This window comes from Caloenas nicobarica, chromosome 3, assembly GCF_036013445.1.
Source record: "Caloenas nicobarica isolate bCalNic1 chromosome 3, bCalNic1.hap1, whole genome shotgun sequence".
Taxonomy (NCBI): Eukaryota; Metazoa; Chordata; class Aves; order Columbiformes; family Columbidae; genus Caloenas; species Caloenas nicobarica.
In genome coordinates, this window is record NC_088247.1 from 40,908,302 (window position 1) to 40,926,686 (window position 18,385).

Consider the following 18,385-nt stretch of genomic DNA (forward strand, 5'->3'; position numbering starts at 1 on the left):
TGAAATTAGGCCAGAACTGAGATGATAATTTCTTTGTTTCATCATTTAGCCTTCAATCCTCCCTCTGACCCAACTTTTTCTTCAGTTCCTCCCATGAACATCAACTTTCTCTGGCCTTCTATTTTGCTTTCACTGGACTACGCTTTCCTGGAACCTGTGGAACTGCAACCAACATCAATATGTTGCTGCTTTACCATTTACAAATCCATTTACATGCATGTGCTCTAAATTGCAGTAATGTTCTGAACAGATAGCTACGATAGGAGTATTGATAGCAATTGTGCTTTCTGGGTCTACTCTACCACTTTCAAATGTGTAAAAATCTGTGGCAACATTAAGGCAGTCAAGGTATATAGATGAATGCTTAAATATATTTAATATTCAAAGAAGATGGCTTAAATCAAATAAGGAAAAATAAGGAAGAAATACCATTAGGGCCCTCACTTTTACATGTGTGAGCCCAGGTCACCACACGTGCTTCGAGGCCTCTATGCTTCAGAATATTGAACAAGTTCTAAAGGTGAAGCCTGGCCTGAAGTCTCTCACATTTAGGGTTCATGGGTTCTCAGCAATACCAGCATTGCTGCATCGCACCTTTAATCACCAAGCCCTTGGAAACAATAGCCAAGATTTATAAGGAAGCAGGTATCTGAACTTAGACTCCTAAATTCATAGCTGGGTGCCTAAAGCAGTAGCAAAACTGACAAGCACCCTGATACTCACCCCAGCAGTGAGGCACTTAGCTTTTGTCATAACACAAAATGGATGTTGATTAAGAAAGAGTGTTCCAATGGCTACTTGAAGTGCCTTGGCCGAGTGCTTGTGTGCACTAATTTCAATATTGGGCATGCAGTCTACTCTGCGTCTTACTTCTACAGCATTTCTAGAAAATTAATTTTAATAGTTAAAAAACCATCTTGAGCTGCATACATGAAAATAACTCCATTTCTACTGAATGACAATCTAATATGAAATAAGAATATTCACCTTTTTTCTTACTCTGCCCAAATCCAGGCAATAAATTAGGCTTCTCAGCATGACTGTAAAGTGCTGTGAATTGTATAAACAATCATATATGGACACTGAAAAATAACCCTTATGCACATTGCATTATAGTTCCAAAAATATATTTACAGTCTATTACAAAGATTACAAATGGAAGTGTCTATGTAACGGGATTATGCTAGTTAAAAGGTTTTTACAGATTTTCTTCAACAAAGACGGGAGGGGACAAAAAATTAGTATAACTAAACTTTTTTCTAATGAAACAAATAAATAAAATGACAAATATAACACTGTACAGTGATCTAAAAAGGGGCAGAAAAAAAGGAGGGGGAAAATGATGCATTTAAGTTTTTCATAACTATCTTTGGTCCTAAATGTGGGAAAACACATTATGTAGCACTGAATATACATGTTTGTTTGTGATGCTCTGCAAGTAAAATAGAAAAATATAGTGCATTTTCAATGTATTCAGAGCTCACTACACATAAATGTGTGTACAAAACAAGACAGTATAAATAAAATTTACAAGTTTTACAAAGGAACATTTACAAGGTTTTTTCTTTTGTTTTTATTTTTTTTTGTGTGGATGCCCACATTATCAAACAAGACCAATTTATGATTGATCCCTGGGATCTTTCTCTATTAAAATCAATAGAAGCAGCCTAATTCTCTTTGGAAGTACAGCATTTCATTGCTGGGGTAGTTCACAATTTTCAGATTTTTTTTTTAAAGCATTTCTCTCTGGTTCATATACATTCCTGCAATATCTCTAAAGACATCATTCATTATTGCTTATGGTAGTTAAATATTTTAATCAAACAAAATTCATATATAAGTAAATGGTGTAAAAAGATATTCTGTTGAGCAACTACTCTTGCATCTGTGTTCCTCATGAATGATTGCTGTGTCTATGTGAACACACACACACTTATGTTTGTTCAGAGCAGCAAAAGCTTGTAAAAAACTTGAAAATTTTGAACTGCCCCTTGCCTCATGCTCTACAATTCTCATATAAAATCTATGTCCTTATTCTGACAGCTGGACTGCATTCGGCATAAACTCATATAAAATATACTCCAGCTATTTCTCTCAGATTTGCTAATGCAGAGTATAGAAAAAAAATGTGATGTGCTCAGATTAAATGGTTTAGGTAACACTGGAGAACTGCACCCAAGTTCTGAGACACTCCTACAATCACTTGTCCATTCAACGCAGTGTCTCAGCAGGTTTACAGTTGTAGATCTACATCTTAGAATATATCTCACTTTCACTCTAGTCCATTAAAATCATCTTGCAAACAATTTGCTAAAAGTGCCTAGAACTACTTAGGGGTCATTATTGCTTTTCTTTTTTCTTTTTTCTTTTTCTTTTTTTTTTTTCTCTTTTATTTTCTTTTAAAAGATAGCGTATGTGTAACCTTAAAAAATTCTTTAAAAAATATCAGAGCTCTTGGCAACTTGCATTTTCTTGACTCCCTGCCAATTAGCTAGCCATGTCAATATAGTGTTGATTTAACAAAAGTAAATGGCACAAAAGGATACCAAAGTTCGGACAGATATACATTGCTTGGTCATGCTTCTTAAATCTCTAGGAACTCAAATAATCCTTCAGAGGTACCCAGTGTAGTAATGTGTCATAGAATTAGCACTAAAAAGGTCCAAAGATATAAACATCATACTAAAAGAAAGTCTTTATGAAGAATAAACACAAATGATTAAAAAAAGATTCAGAAATCACAGATTTAAGGAAAATATTTTGTTGAATCCAACAATAATATCATGATTTTATCTGACAAATATATTCTTTTTTAAATTTTTATGTACATTTAAAAAGTCTATTAGATAAAAAGGAGGTTAGAGAGCTCAAGGTGTTTGTATGTTTATTCAGGTAGTACTTTGTTTATTGTCACTGCTGTTTTCCTTGCCACCACTGGTGGATCCTAATTCCCTTTTCATAAATTCTGGTGGCACTTAGGAGTTCAAGTCTGTAGGTGCTTCTTGTAGCTCTTCTATTCACTGCAGGAAGGACCCAGGAAATCAAGTGTCTTCTAGCAGCACTTCATATATACTGAAGGCCAGTGCTGTTCTCTCAGTCTGTCACCTCCCTCATAAGGGAGAAATGTCTATCACACTTGGATGCCAGTGCCGTGTAAATGTAGCATTTGTGCTCTCATAGTCTGAATGCTGCTCATGATTTTCTTTTGATGACCAACCAACGTGATCCCTAAACTCATCACATCCCTGGGGAAGATAAATGCGTACATTGTTAATTTTTCAACTTAGACTGCTATTGTATGGTATTCAACTGTGAGTCAAAGCTATGTAGTGCTCTGGGCTACCAGCTTCTAACATTGGAGCTACACTGGAACCTCAGCTCAGTACTGTGAAGTTCATATAGGCGGCTGTTCAACTTCTCAGCGAGGGGTGCAACTATATGGCAAGTATCATGTAATTACACCGCATGTGGCTCCACATCTGAGAATGAGCCCAGTATATTTTGCACTACAATAACCTTTTATTGTGCCTTAAAGGACACCCGAAGAAAGAGACACTTCTCTTGTAAAACACTTTGGACGGCTTTCAGGACAAAGTTATGTAAATACAAGATTTTGGGGACCACCTTCTGCTTCCTAAAGAGATGCCTAGAGAAACCCTTTGCGTATTGACCCATATCCATCATGCAAATGAAGAAGAGCAGCTGTTTCAATTCGACTGCTACTAGTGTTACTGATCTAGCAGAAGCTTGTGGGCTCTGATGACAGTTCCCAAGCTATAGGCTGAGACTCCTAGTGATACCAACTAGACAAGAGTAGGGTTGCAAACTTGAGAATATTGTTTAGTAACTTGTTTAGAAAAACACTGCTCTCTGTAAGAGGAACAACATGTGTTTGGCAACCACTAGGACAAGAATGTTGTTTGCAGGGTGCCAAGAAGACCCATTTAAGATGGCAGCACTAATACAGGCCACACTTGCCTTCAGAAAATTGTTTTGCTTGCATAGACTTTTATCCTAATGCAAAGTCATTTCTTGCAGGACATAGACAGCCCCCAGCCAATTGGAAGAACATTCCACATCTTCTAGTACATGTCTGGAGAAGGTACCAATTAAGTAGTGAAGGCAAAGTGGTTATTTTCCTATACATACGTATTTTGAAATGGGCCACATTCTCCCTCAAATTGTAGCCCCTTGGTGTTATTTCAGTTGGTCTCAAAAGCAGGGAAAAAAGTGATGCCACACATAGGTAGCAGGGTATTTGCCCTTTCATGGGGTGCTCCAGTGCAACACCATCAGCTGCTAAACCGGCTTGGCTTAACCCCAAGTACCATGTTTGTACTCAGGGTGAAGTTTTGGAGTTGAACATTGTGTATTATTTTACCTAGAAATTCCCTAAATGCAAGTTAAACATGCCCAGTACTAACTTACTCAATAGTCATCCTGGCAACTGATTCAAGAGAGTTGTAGCCTGCTGCTGTGAAATTATCCTTATATCTTTCCATCTTAATAGCTTGTAACCATTCGCCTACGGAGCAGAAAGTGGTAAAATCGGGAGTGTTCTGGTCCAGAAGAGGGCTAATTGGTCTACGGAGAAGGAAAAAGGAAAGTAAGTTGTTTCCAAAGAGAGTAAAACATCAGGGAGTATTTAGCAAGGTGAGGGTCATATAAGTTCGGGATATTAAAAATGTCAAGAGTAGAAAGTAATAAGCCTTTATACACAGTTTAGATTATTCCGCGAATAGCTGTTGACTACTCTGTAACTCACAATATGTATTTCCTAAGCTTGCTCATGTAAAAGATGAAAGGTCAGAGTGAGCAAAATCAGCCTAATGGACTATTGTTACCAACTGAAAATCAACCTTATTACCTAGCATGACAGAAGCTGCAACTAAATTTGCTGGGTAAAAAAAAGATGCTATTCTTTTAAGCATCTTAGAAAATGTAGCAGCAGCTATTGCCATTATTCAATTGGATGGGACAAAACAGAGACAAGGAAAGAGCAGAGACACAAAGTAAGTTGCTTAAGGTCACACACCAAATCAGTCAGTAGAAGAACTGAGAGCAGAACACAGGCCAGTCGATCCCCTAGTGCAGTGGTCTAGCTAGCAGATCAAAAAATTACCACATTCAAATAATCCACCCGAAATTTATGAAGAAGCCATTAAAAGCTACACCGTGAAATACAATGAGATGCAATCACTGAAAGGAGTTAAAGCCAGAAAATGAAAGGCAAAAATCTACAGTGTAGCTTGTCAAAGCACATTGGCCAAGCATGAGTATTGCTAATTACTATTTCTACCGTAGCAGTTCATAGGGCAAAGGATGCACCATATAAAACTACAATAGATGATGATCTTTGCCTTCCAAACTTCACAATTTTAAGAAACAAGGAAAACAAAGACTGCCAGTGGTGAGAGTGTGGAAAGAGTGACGAGCAGGCAGTAGTTTATTGAGAAATGTGTTAGTTCCATGATATTTACTTTCTTTATTTTGGTTATTTTTTTAAGAAAGTTCTTTTGGGCTTTGTTCAGCATGGTAAAAAAGAAGGCCAAATGAGGGAAGGTAAGAACAGGGAACAGAAGGAACTGAGAGACACATGGAGTAAGTGTGAACTGGAACCAGCCACCAAAGCAGAACATCCAGAACATCCAGAACCCAGCCACGTGCACCATCAAAAGAATGCACACTAAAGATTTTCTTACCTGCTACAGGTTCCCACTGGGGTTTTCAAGCTGTTTGGGTTTCTTATCATTTTGTCCAGAATACCAACTATCTGCTCAAACTTTGGCCTTTCACCACGTTCCTTCTGCCAACAATCCAGCATCAGCTGGTGCAGTCCTGCTGGGCAATCCATGGGTGCAGGCAAGCGATAGCCTTCTTCGATTGCTTTTATAACCTAGTAGCCAACATAGTTAATCATTTTTCATTAAGAGATATTTAAGGAATATATATTGCTACCCAGTTCAAGAGATAAAAGAAAAAAACCCATTAAATAAAATTTGCCATCAGTGTTGCAAAAATATGAATCTGTTGTTTTGACACTAGCCTTCATGTTTTCAAATAATTTCCCCAACTATATCTTTGGGCTTATTAAGCATATTGTTCATATATGCGGAACATAGCTACATTACCTAGTCAAGTCAGCAGTGGGGAACAACAATTAAATTCACCAAGGGAGCAACAGATAGATTGATAAATGGAGTTATTTCAGAAAGCATTATCACTTGCCCCAAGGCTTTTATGAAAGAGTGTGTGGTAGAAGCATCTGACTTGTAAATGGATAGAGATCTGTGCATGCACATATAAAATACAAAACCCCTGAAGATATTATAAAAGGATCCAAGAAAAATGTTTAGTGGACAGAAATTGTTAGGGAAAAAAGTTGTATTCTATGTCTAGCCATGTTATATTAATGATAAAGTAGCAGAAATGTGCCATGTGGGAGATGAAGACCTGGCTGAATGGTATTTTAATATATCACCTAAACAGAAAGATAGATTTAATAAGAGATGCTGCCAGATGATGATACGATTGAAAGAGAGCATAAATGTCTGAACCAAGAATTACACCCACCCATTGATTTCCTTAGACAAGTCCATTTGCATTTAAGTAAAAAATAAAAATGGGTAAAATAAAATCACAGGAAACTGCTGTAAACCTTGAGGGCAGGATAAGAAAGCACATCAGGAAGCAAGGAAGATAAAAAGGCTTGTGGAAAAGGACTAAAACACTGTTCACGGGGGATTTCAAGTCTATTGACATTGACTGACATAGCAATATTAGAATTGCTAAGGAAGGGTGCTTCTTCCTGAAGGGTAGTGCATAGGACTGTCTTCTCCCTTGGTTTCTATAGATAGCAAGATCAGAAGCTGTTCTGGAGGTAGCCCTAGGAAGTATGTCTGCTATGATAAATAAAGTTGGTGAATATCCAGGGTTTAGTGAAAATAATAACCTCAGATAGGAAATATTCCATAGGTTGTATGAGAAAATGAAAAAGCAGTGGACTGCAAAGTAGACAGAACTGCAAAGAATACAAAATAATCTTAAAAAAGCTGGCTGAGATCCATGATTGTATCAAAACCTTTTGCAGAAAATAAGTTTTGTGAAAAGAGGAGGTACAGCCCAGTGGTAGAGCGCTTACTGCACGTTTGCATCAGAGAATGTCCTTCTGACCCCAGGAACGTTGCCTCGTCTCCCTGAGCCTCTGTTCAGCTTACTCTCTGAACATTTAGAATGACAGTACTGTCCTGCAACTCAAAAATGACTGAGAAATATTCAATTCCTGCAGTAACATCCGTGCCTTGAAGAATGAGTGAGTGAAGTTATCTGTCAGACAGGGCAGGGAAAGAGTATTTCTGCAGAAGAACGGGCAAATTGGAAGAACAGTAGTATATAGGAAAGAAAACATTAAAAGTAAAATTTGGATCTTTTACAGCAGTATTAAGAGGAAACATAAAAGAACAGTTCCTTATGCTCAGAAGCAGCAGTGCAATAAAACTGAAAAATAAGCTACAGTGTGTATAGGACAACAGGTGTGCTATGAAAAGTAATGCAGAATTTTTTGACCTTCTAAAAGGTAAAAAGTATTAAACCCTTTGTGCATACTACATATGATTTACTACAAACAAAGCAGTTGCTTAACAGGTCAGGACACAGGGATAACCAATGAGGAATTATAAAGTAGGTAACAGCAACAGCAACACAACCACAAAAACATCTAAGAGCCTTAGAACTGGCAAACCATCTAGATAAGTCTACAGCCAAGAGTGCAAGGGACAGTGAAAACATGAATGAAAGGATCATGAACGGGAATTTTCCAAGTTCACTATGATCTGCAGAGAAACCTGAAGAGAGGTGGGAATCAAGATGATTACATTATTTTTAAAAGGCTTTGAGGATACTGAAGAATCAGTGTCTTTGATGTGTATTCTGGGCAAGAAGGATGAAAACTGGGAAATATAAAATAATGAGTTAGCTAGAGATGGACAGAATTGCTAGGAATATCCAAACCATTGAAAAAACATTCTAAAATATTGATAAGTAAAGTTTCTTTAAAAAAAAAAAAAGTTTAGACAAAACTTAGGTGCTTTGAAGGGTATAATAAGTGTTTACTCTGCTAAGAAAAGTGGAGGTGGGGTTCCAAAAATCAGTACTCAGAGGTAATGAAATAGATGCACATTTTTTTTTTTAAATAAGCAAAGGGACAAAAAACCTCCTACTAATAGAACTGATTTATATTATTTACACTTCCCACAATTTTTTTTCAGATTCTGCTTTTGTTGCAAAAAGAGAAAAAGGGAATACTGTTAAGAGTCAAGTACGTTTTTATCTTAATCAGGCTATCTGAGGATAGAATAGAAGAGGGCCAGGTCCGTTCACTCTATACACAGGTTGCCAACAAAGAAGCATTAAATAGGGGTAACTGGATAATGTAGTGTTATCACTCTGCTTCTGGGTACATAATAATAATACAAATTAATAATCATAATAAAGGTAATAAATCCAGGAGTACAGCAATGAAAAAAATATGCAAGCCGAAGTTCTTGGCCTTTTCTGAAGAACTAATCTGCACTAGGGTCAGTAACCGAATGACAGCAAGAACTAGCAACCACCAGCATCTAACAGAGGAATAGGGTAAAGTGCAGTGGGTTTAGGGCTGCTGTTACCAGCAAGGATTAAGCTGAGGGGAGCCCAGTGATCAGAGAAGTTGGGAGGACTCTTTGTATCACCTGTGCTCAGCCCAATGTGCCTCTGTGGGGAGCTTGTAGAATGAGTATTCTGGTGCACCCTGGCTCTAGTCGCTGCTAAAAGGAGGACTTTTGCTTAAAAAGAGATTGCAACAGTAATTTGTATCCTCCATCAATCTAAAACAATGTCTTAAAGGAAGCAGAATTAAATAAATGCCATCTAAAGATCCAAAGTCAGGGAGACGTATTTTTTCAGAGATCTGCACCCACATCCACTTTTAGACAAATTATATACTTAAGATATATAAACTGCCTGATTGCTGCTGCAAAATCAGAAAAATTTAGCTTTTTTATTACAGTTAAATATTCCCATTGGTAACTGCAAAGGAGAATAACTAACTAATCATAAGGTAATTCTAAATTTTTTCATCATAGATTTACCCATGGGATTGGTAGGATGCGTATATATTTTGGGAGGTATGTTTCAGGACATGCTTGAAGATCACAGCATACAGGAATAACTGAAATTATTTTACCAAGATGCATCTTTTAACTATGTGCTATTGAAGATTATTATGTAAGATGCTAAAAAGAGATAAAACTGCAAGAAATGGTAATTAGCTATTTTATGAAAAAGGTTCAGTCATGTGCTTTACTTGCATGGGAATACTTTTCAAAATCCAACAAGAAGCATGAAGATACCAAAATTTCTCCCCTATTTGAAAGTTTTTCTTTATTGTTCCCTGAAAGCTAGGTAAGGTTTGCCTTTGAGGCATCTTATATTCCTGTCAGACTTCTTTTATGTTTGAATCTAGTACAGAAGGAAGGTGTCAAAAGAAATGAAACTCTACTTGGTGTCTAGGGAATGTAAATATTTCTCTTTCTCTGCCCCAAGGACTTGTTTGCCCATATTTTGACAGTCCATGAAATCTTTGACACTGAGACCTGTCAAATATTAACAACTTTGCACTGTGCCAAACTGACTCATCATTTACACTTTTGTCTTTTTTTTCAACTTTGATGTCGATCATTCAATCAAAAAATAAAATAATAACAAAAACCACTCAAGACCCTGACCTGAAGAACTTCAAATGAGACTCTTTCTGACATCTTTCTCACCTGCATGGCTTTTTCTTGTGTAATTTCTATATTAATAGATACTCTTGTCAGAAATCAAGATTAACACCCACCTGTTCTATTACCACTGACCTGTTACTCTGGGTCATATTTTATGCAAACAAGGCTATTGTTAAATCAGCATAATTAACTTGAAAAAGCCAAAGTAGGTCATTAACTGCCACTCAGATTTTTAACAATTTTTATCAGCTGATTAATCATTGCTCTGAGGTCAGAAACCTCAGAATTATTTTTTTATTGGAAAAAAATTAATTCCTTCTATGCTTAAGTGTAATAAAGTGAAGAACATATATTACTATTTTTGATGTTCCAATTTTACTTGATACTTAGGGCAGAAATCTACAACATCCACATGGTAAAAGAATGATTTAGAGATTTAGGTGAAAAGTGAAAGCTCTATATCTTTTTAATTTTGTAAGAACTCTACAGTATTTTGATAAATCTTATTTCTAAACCAACATTTTATGCATGTATAGTGAAACACATAGGTATGTGTTTACAATGTGTAATTTTTGTTTTTTCTAACACACACACATGCTCACAAACTGTCAAAGTATAACCTACATCTTGATTTGACATGTCCCAGTAAGGCCGTTCTCCATAAGACATTACTTCCCACATAACTATTCCATAACTCCAAACGTCGCTGGCTGATGTAAATTTGCGGTATTGGATGGCCTCTGGAGCTGTCCATCTCACTGGAATTTTTCCACCCTAAGAAATATAAAATAAAGAATAAAGTTTTGTTGTTTTTTTCTCCACAAAATTTCCGTATCATCTTCTGTAGAGTGCATTTACAATTATTTCCAGCAACATCAAAAGCAGCAGCTATGATATCTACTATAGTTGACCAACTGTAGAATTTTCAAAGGAGTCTAAGGAAGTTTAGGCAAAACCAGAAACTTAGACACCTGTCTAGGCTAAGCTGGATGCATTTCTCTGGAAATGCTTATCTCTCCATTGATTTTAAGGGGCTGGTTAGACGTCTGATTTACCTAGTCATTTAAATCCTGGCTGGCTGAAGCTAGGGAGGGTAGTCTCATCCTGTGCATATAAATCCAGTTGACTTGTCATATGGCTCCTTTGAGATCTTGGTCTGACATATTTAAACTGAGGTCCTACTTTAGACCCCCGTGGCAGGAGTGACAGCCATGAACACTGGTGCAGTTTCCTGGATCCCTGCGCCTGTTGGAGCAGATTCCAGGGGCCCCTCCTTCCCTCAGCATGAGAAAATAGGTACAGCGAGGCCCCATGGGTGGGAAAGTAGAGCTGGCTCAACAAAAGAATAAAGAGCATAGTGTGCTCAGTGAATGCTTATTTAAGAAAAGCGTCCCACCCAAAAGCAAGGGAAAATACAGGAGTTGGGCTTTGTCACAGTCTAGCCTCAAGCTAGTCAACTTTTTGTGTGATAAAATCTAGTCTAAAAAACAGTAATAGCCTACAAATATTTTAATTGACTCATAGTAAATGAGACAATTAAAATTTTTATGGGTAAAACTTCCATATTTGTTCAAATAGAAAATCATGACGAAGGGAATAATGAAGATACTGTGCAAAATTTTTAGAACTTTACCAAATAAAAATGTATACTCTTACAAAAGTATCAGTCCCTAATTCAAGTCAGATTTCTGCAGAGACTCCTTTCCTTTTGACTGGTTAATATTTCTCAAGCAATTTATCTATTTCTCTTATCTATACTGTTGATAAGATATGCTGCTTCTTAATAACCACATCTCAAAACTACTAAAACCCATCGATTTATCTTACGGTAGTAGTGTAGACGGCCTCTGGATCATCTTCTATAACTCTGGAAAGGCCAAAGTCTGACACTTTACAAACAAGGTTGCTGTTGACAAGAATATTGCGTGCTGCAAGATCCCTGTGTACGTATCCCATATCGGCCAAATATCTCATTCCAGCAGCAATTCCTCTCAACATCCCCACTAGCTGAATGACTGTAAATTGCCCATCATGTTTCTGGAGAGAAGAAAGGAGCAGCAATTCTTGTTAGTATGACTGAGAAGAAAAATAAGAATTAGTTTTACAACTTTAGCTTTCTACTTATTTACTACTTCTGCGGCAATTCATCCAGGGGCAAAGAAACTCACTTCAAACACAAGTTTTATGAGATAAAGCAGTATGTCCAGTTAAGAAACATGTGAGTAGTTAATCTACTAGAAGTAACAAAACTTGTTAATCACTATAAATTTCTGGCTGAGTCCTGACAAGCCTCTTCTAAGAGAGATTACCTGATGCACAGGTCTTTACAGTTTGCCTCTACGCTCTTCATCCCTCAGCATAATTATTTGTATCAAGAGAATAAGGACTATCTCCTTTTAGAGATACAACAATATAACAAACATAATCTTTCTGTTCTCTATAGGGTGTTTATATATCATCTCACACTGTCTTGTACACTTGGTAAGAAGTTTAGAACACACACTCAAAAAATACTAAATTGTTGTGAAGTTGCATTGCTTTTTTCTTTGTTTTTCTCTTATACACAACCATAGTTCATTTAGAGATCCTTGTGTACTGATTTCCACCATGCTGACACAATAAAATTCTTCACCCAAGAGGCAAAAGATTGGGCCTTAGGTATCAGTGGTTTTAACTTCAGGTGGTGGCAATAATAAAACCCACCATGTCTATGCCACATTAAATCACCTGAATTCCTAGAATGTTCCCATGTGATCCTGTCTGATCCTCTCATTTCTGATCTGGTTTTGCTGATATAACATAGTGAACTCCTAGTATTTGTCAAGCTTCATTTCAGCCTGAAAACCATTTTAATTATATGAGTATCATGCATGTATATCTATATAGGCACATATCTAAACCCACATTTTTAAAGGTGACAACATATAATATAATATATGTATCACTTAAAATATGTTTATGTATGTTTTCATTTCAGTACTCACCCTAAGAAATGCATCTAAGGCCCCATTCTCCATGTATTCGATCACAATCATGACTGGTTTCCCTGAAAGAAAAGACGACACATTTTGTTTGAGAAACTGTAACGCAAATGGAGTGCCTTTTTTTGATAAAACACGTTAGTCCTTTGAAGAACTGAATCATTGAGACAACGAACATTTCTGAGGCCTCCAGCACTGTTACTGAGCTCTAATAAGTTCTTAAATGTCTGTGTGGAATGCGGTCATGATTCACAAAATTAAACCATACAAATCAAAATGTCAGTGTGTTTTCCTAACTCCTGCTGTGTGAACAGGACTCTGGAATAATGACACTTCAGATAATATAAAAGGACATAAGAAACCTTATCTCTCTGCATGGTCTTTGAGGCTAAATGAAACTAGAAAAACAATATATTTCAAAGTACTTCATTTTTTAATCATGCATGCATCTTAATTTTTTTCCTCAGGTTGTACCATAAAGTAAGTATTGTTTTAGTTAGTTACGCATCAGGAGAAAATCCATTAGGAGTGTGCAGCCTAATTTGAATCTTTGACCATGAATAAGCTAAAGTAATTTCTGCCATTACATTGTTCTTTGACTGACAGTTGGAGCCACTGCTTACCTCTGGTAACAACCCCTTCTAAGTGAACAACGTTGGGGTGGTCAAACTGTCCCATGATGCTAGCTTCACACAGGAAATCTCTCCTTTGCTTTTCAGTGTAGCCAACTTTCAGAGTTTTTATGGCTACTGCAACATCTCTCTTGCCAGGAAGCTTTAGACGCCCACTGCACACTTCACCAAACTCTCCTAAAATGAAGTAGATCAATGCTGAATTACTCCGACTAGAATATCAATATTTCTTTCAGCCCTTGATTCAACCAGCTGCCTAAGTATGTGTTTAAATTTAGCATGTGACTGTTCATATTTGAAATAGATTACTTAGAAACACAAAGACAGGCATGTGCTTTAAATGAATTGCTAACTGAATACCTTACAGAGTAATCACTTCATGTTAAGCCAATCTACAGGACTCTTATTTGAATATTTCAAAAGACTTGTTAGTAATTTGTTACATTTTTTTCATAAATAGGAAATAAATATGAAGTAGTTTTCATAAGAAAACACTATTACGGAAATAGTAATATCATTTCTAAGTGAAAATGTAATTCTGTTCTACATGGTTTCTTGCCATCTTTAGATCCGATGGGCTTTTTTCTTTCAAAAGGCAGCTCTTTCAGAGCTACTTTTAATTTAACATCATTATGGTGTTAAATGAAGCACTACATTATTACCTTCAAGCAGGATAATTTACTTTGCAGATTATGAAATGAAAGGTGTGACTTATAATAATTTTGTTACATTAAACAAACACAAGCATACGCTAGAAGTTTGTAAAAGGCTTCTAAACTAACAGACAACTGGAACTTGAAGTATGTGAAAAAAATTGCCAAACAGCCAGCAACAATACCAGAAAAAAAAGCCCCAACAACAGCATGGAAGCATGTGAGATGTGGAGCTAAATGCCGCTACTATTGAGATTGTGAAAGATTTAAGAATTGTCCCTTGACTCACAGCCATGTCAGCAGAAAAGAAAAGAAAGACCTCCTATTCTGTGGCCAGGAAGAAAAATCTCTTGAAATATATAGGAGAAAAGGTTAGTAACATATACTGAATGAAGGGGAACATCTCTTTAAAAAGTGAAAGGTTCATCGCAAAAATACTTAATAATCTGGTACTTTTTAAATTTATCTGCAGTATGGGAGATAAAGATCCAAGTCTCTCTTCCAAATCAAATCAAGTCAGAAATTTTCCAAGTCTCTCTTCCAAATCAAATCAAGTCAGAAATTTATCTCCCACGTATCTACAGAGTGCCTTAACATTAAGCTATTGAGTATACACAAGTATGCAGACACACCTATATCCAAGACATGTTATAGGGCGAGTGCTGAAAAAAATGATTTGAATGAGCAAAGACTAACATCGAGACTTTGATTAGACAACTCCTTTGGGACATAGGCTGAGGTCCTCAGAAATCTGGTGGGATCAGGACTTAAGTGCACATACACGCTGTCAAGGCGTCTGGCTGGCAGTGGAGAGAGAGGTATGCCTGGAAACGGGGCTGAATGCCTGAAGAGGTACATGTTTGAAGTGTCCTAATGGACGAGTTCTGTTTAGGACACTGCCACCGTTCCAACGCTACTGTTCTCTTGTCACCCTCAACAGCAGAGCCTCGGCTTCACCATTTTCCAGACCAGACAGAAGTGTAGAACTTCGGCCAAACCTTAATATTTCCTATCGACTTGTTCAGGCAAAGCTCCACTCAGCATGGCTGGTTTTATGAATCTCACAGGAGATGACTGCATACAGAATTGAATTCCTCTCTCTCTGTTCTATGCTAGCTGAATTAAGGTTAGCTCAGATCAACTCCATATACCTCTGCTAACACCGTGCTGTACCGGAACTAATTGGCCAGATAGAGTACAACTGTTCCTGCCTGCACAGGTGAGGCATTAGCCTCAACCATCCTTAGGTACTGGTGTTGTGGTCTGAATTTCCTTCTCATAGCTATGAATACCATGAGGCACAGCTGTGACGTATGTAACAACTATCTGCTCATGCCCTTAGCTTGGTGCCTTGATCTCCCTCCTGTACTTCATTAGCAATATGGATGACTATTAATGAATTCACCACTCACCTGGCTCACAGCTCCTAGCCACAAGAACTTACTAAAGGATAATAATTTTCTCTAGTAGTACCTTCCAAAACTGTTTTATGTTCCATGCTGAAAACAAGACGTGTATGTGTGTGTATGTGATACTTCAGATCCAGGTAATTAGGATACTTGGCACAGGAGACACTAACGCTTAACACCTTTCCAGCTCTCTGTGATCTGGTTTTGATCAATTTCCCAAAGCAGATCACTCACACTCAGGCAAACTAGAAACTTGAACTTGTATGTTATGCATTTCAGGCCAGGATGCTAGCCATTGAACTACTTTTATTCCCAAGAAAATAGTATATTCAGCTGAAATGATGCCCAAAAAGGATCCAGAAAATATGACAACAGGAGTGGGAATACTGAACAGTCGCACAGCCACTAGCTCAGCACGTCAACAAGAAAGAGGCTGAAACAGAGGATGTGTGGTATGAACAAGGACTCAACATAGTGGACACCGTATTCTGTGTCTGACAGGTGGCCGCAGCAGGATAGTAATGAAAATGTTGGCAAGGAAAGCACACATGCTTCATGCAAATTGATCACAAGCATACTTGCACCCTCTTTGTCTGATAGTTGACGTGGCCAGGATTGCTGATGTGTATTGAGACTGCTAAGTGGCTTTTCTGGTGCTGTCACTAGTACAAATTCTATATTCTTCTTTGATGTGTGAGTTTCAGCTGCTTCTTTGGGTCTTTAACATTCTGTTGTTCCTGGACTGCATTTCATTTCACTCCTGTCTGCTATCTACATCAACAGGTTAAAGCCATAGCTAAACCCCATAAACAATATGCTATTCACCTAAGCACTTCTAATTAACTTTCTTCAGTATGACTAATGTTAGTTTTTTCCTATCAGTCGTACTCATTAAATCAAGAATAAATTCATCTGCAGTCAACAAAATTAACATTCTGGAATTACTCTGTCATGACAGTGAAAATACATTTTAAACTTTATACTCTTTGCAACTGAAGCATTTTCAATATTTTGCTCAGAAGGCATAGGCAAAGTCTAACTGAATATATCTTTGTGCTCTGAGCTGTTGCTATGCTGATAGTTTTTTAACTCAAAGCAAAAGAAAAAGCTCAGTAATTTTTCTATGCTAATCTTGAATTTAAATCTTGTATATTACGTATTTATTACAAGAGATGCTGCCATTCTAGCATCACAAAAGTTACTAGTTAGCAAGGGCTGGATTCTCATGGTCTTACTCATCTGAAGTAATAATTTGCTCAGCAGTGTTGTTAATTTCAATGGTACTACTCCTTGATTAAGACATGATTCAACATGAGTGAGGTTACATTAAAGAGGCATTGTGAATACTAAGTGTAAAGATTTTTATACAGGTAAACCAGCTTGTCTTAGAGATATTTCTTCTCTTTTTAAATAATACCACAGTATGTAATTTACAGTGCATACCAAACTACAAGGTGATTTAAAAAGTATTCTACTAATACTTTTATAAAACAACAGGAAAACAAAAGAACATTTCCTCCAGGAATCCAAAGTATTTGATATTTTTCTTACTCATGGAAACTTAATTTCACTACATGGACTAGTGCAATAAAAATGTCACATATCTTATTAATGCAAACAAATGAAACTGCCTTTTTAGAGCATGAACACCATGTCTTAAGTAGGTGGTAGACAGTTCAAGAGGAAGAAAAGCAATGTAATGCTGGTGCAATTACAATCAGTCATGAGAAGTTAAACAATAACTTTTTGTATTCATAAAATATCAAAAAGAAAAATGGTAGAACAAAAAAACAGCCTTAGGGAAGATTTTGTTATACAGAAACAAGACCTTCCTAGTCTCTATTTAAGATTTTGTGCTGCAGCCAGTTTTCCTTACGTACAGGAACAAAAATTCCGAGGTCAAAAAGCCCTCTTGCAAAAGGAAAGCAAGTAGAATTTGCACTCATGCCTAACGCCTTGACTATGTAGCAAAACTCCCACCCCAATTACATTTTTAACAGTAGATACAGAATTAGAAACCCACAAGATTTCAAAGTCAAGCAAGGCTCTTCGTTTACTTATTTATTTGGGTTTTGTAGGTTTTTTTCCCCCTGTTTGTCTTTACATTTTAGAGGCGAGTAAAGCTTCATTGCTCTTAACCACTCTGGGAAACGCAAAAAGTTCTTCTATACTTGAGGTATAATTATTTGCCTGTCATTATGATGTATGAGTTTCGATCCCGGCTAAATGGAACAGTTGAATCAGGAAGCCACGGCAGCCTTACCTGCACCAATCACGCGCTCAATTTTAATACAAGAGGCATCTAGCTCCTTGGCGAATTGATGGACAGCTCTATTTGGGTCCTCATAGGTTTCAGGGTCGATGTAGGTTTTGGTGCCTGGAAATTTAACTGTAATGATGTAAGAAAGCATGACTGTGATGAAGCAAAGGCACTTATTGTGCAGTCAGCCCAGGAATTTCATTATGCAGAGTGCTCCTTGGAAGAGTGAACCTGCTTCCACGCTGCCTGAGTCAGAGCTGCTTTGAGAGGCAACTTTAGTTTTAGGTGTCATCTGCAAGCATGCTGACACAAGTACACAATCCCATCTCTAAAAATGACTAACATTAGCATCTGCATCTCCAACTTGAAGTGAAAGAAGTAAGAAATATTAAATAGTGCTCAATGGAATAAAACGCAAGGGTTGAGCGGAAGCAAAAATAAAGCAGGGGAAGGGGTATAAGAGCAGCAGGTGAGGAGAAACTTTCTTTTCTGTGTAAGGACAGCTTATCTTCTTTTCCCAGGTTGCGTAAACAGGGTTTCTTTATGTTATCTCTGTCTTCTAGGAGGATTTGAAAGTCTCCTCCACCTACTTCAATTTGCTTAAACTACTAAATATAGTATTATTTACATGCTGTGGCAATAGTCAGGCTGAACTATTCACAGCACTTAGAATTTATATCCTTAGA

General features: G+C 37.1%; 1 protein-coding gene across 6 annotated transcripts in view; it reads right to left on the bottom strand.

Moving 5' to 3' along the window:
- The window catches only part of EPHA7 (EPH receptor A7), a 164,073-nt gene that overhangs the window by 10,116 nt on the left and 135,572 nt on the right, over positions 1-18,385 (bottom strand). The window contains exons 10-17 of one of the 6 annotated variants that reach the window (XM_065632635.1): positions 17,703-17,816; positions 13,369-13,554; positions 12,749-12,810; positions 11,592-11,801; positions 10,389-10,538; positions 5,703-5,896; positions 4,429-4,584; positions 2,835-3,245 (exon numbers count right to left, since the gene is read on the bottom strand). In XM_065632635.1, coding sequence (XP_065488707.1) covers positions 3,131-3,245; positions 4,429-4,584; positions 5,703-5,896; positions 10,389-10,538; positions 11,592-11,801; positions 12,749-12,810; positions 13,369-13,554; positions 17,703-17,816 — 1,187 coding nt within the window. In that variant the 3' untranslated portion in view covers positions 2,835-3,130. Of the gene's footprint in view, positions 1-2,834; positions 3,246-4,428; positions 4,585-5,702; positions 5,897-10,388; positions 10,539-11,591; positions 11,802-12,748; positions 12,811-13,368; positions 13,555-17,702; positions 17,829-18,385 lie in introns of those variants that run through there. The other 5 variants (XM_065632634.1, XM_065632632.1, XM_065632631.1 and 2 more) reach the window with 5 other exon arrangements.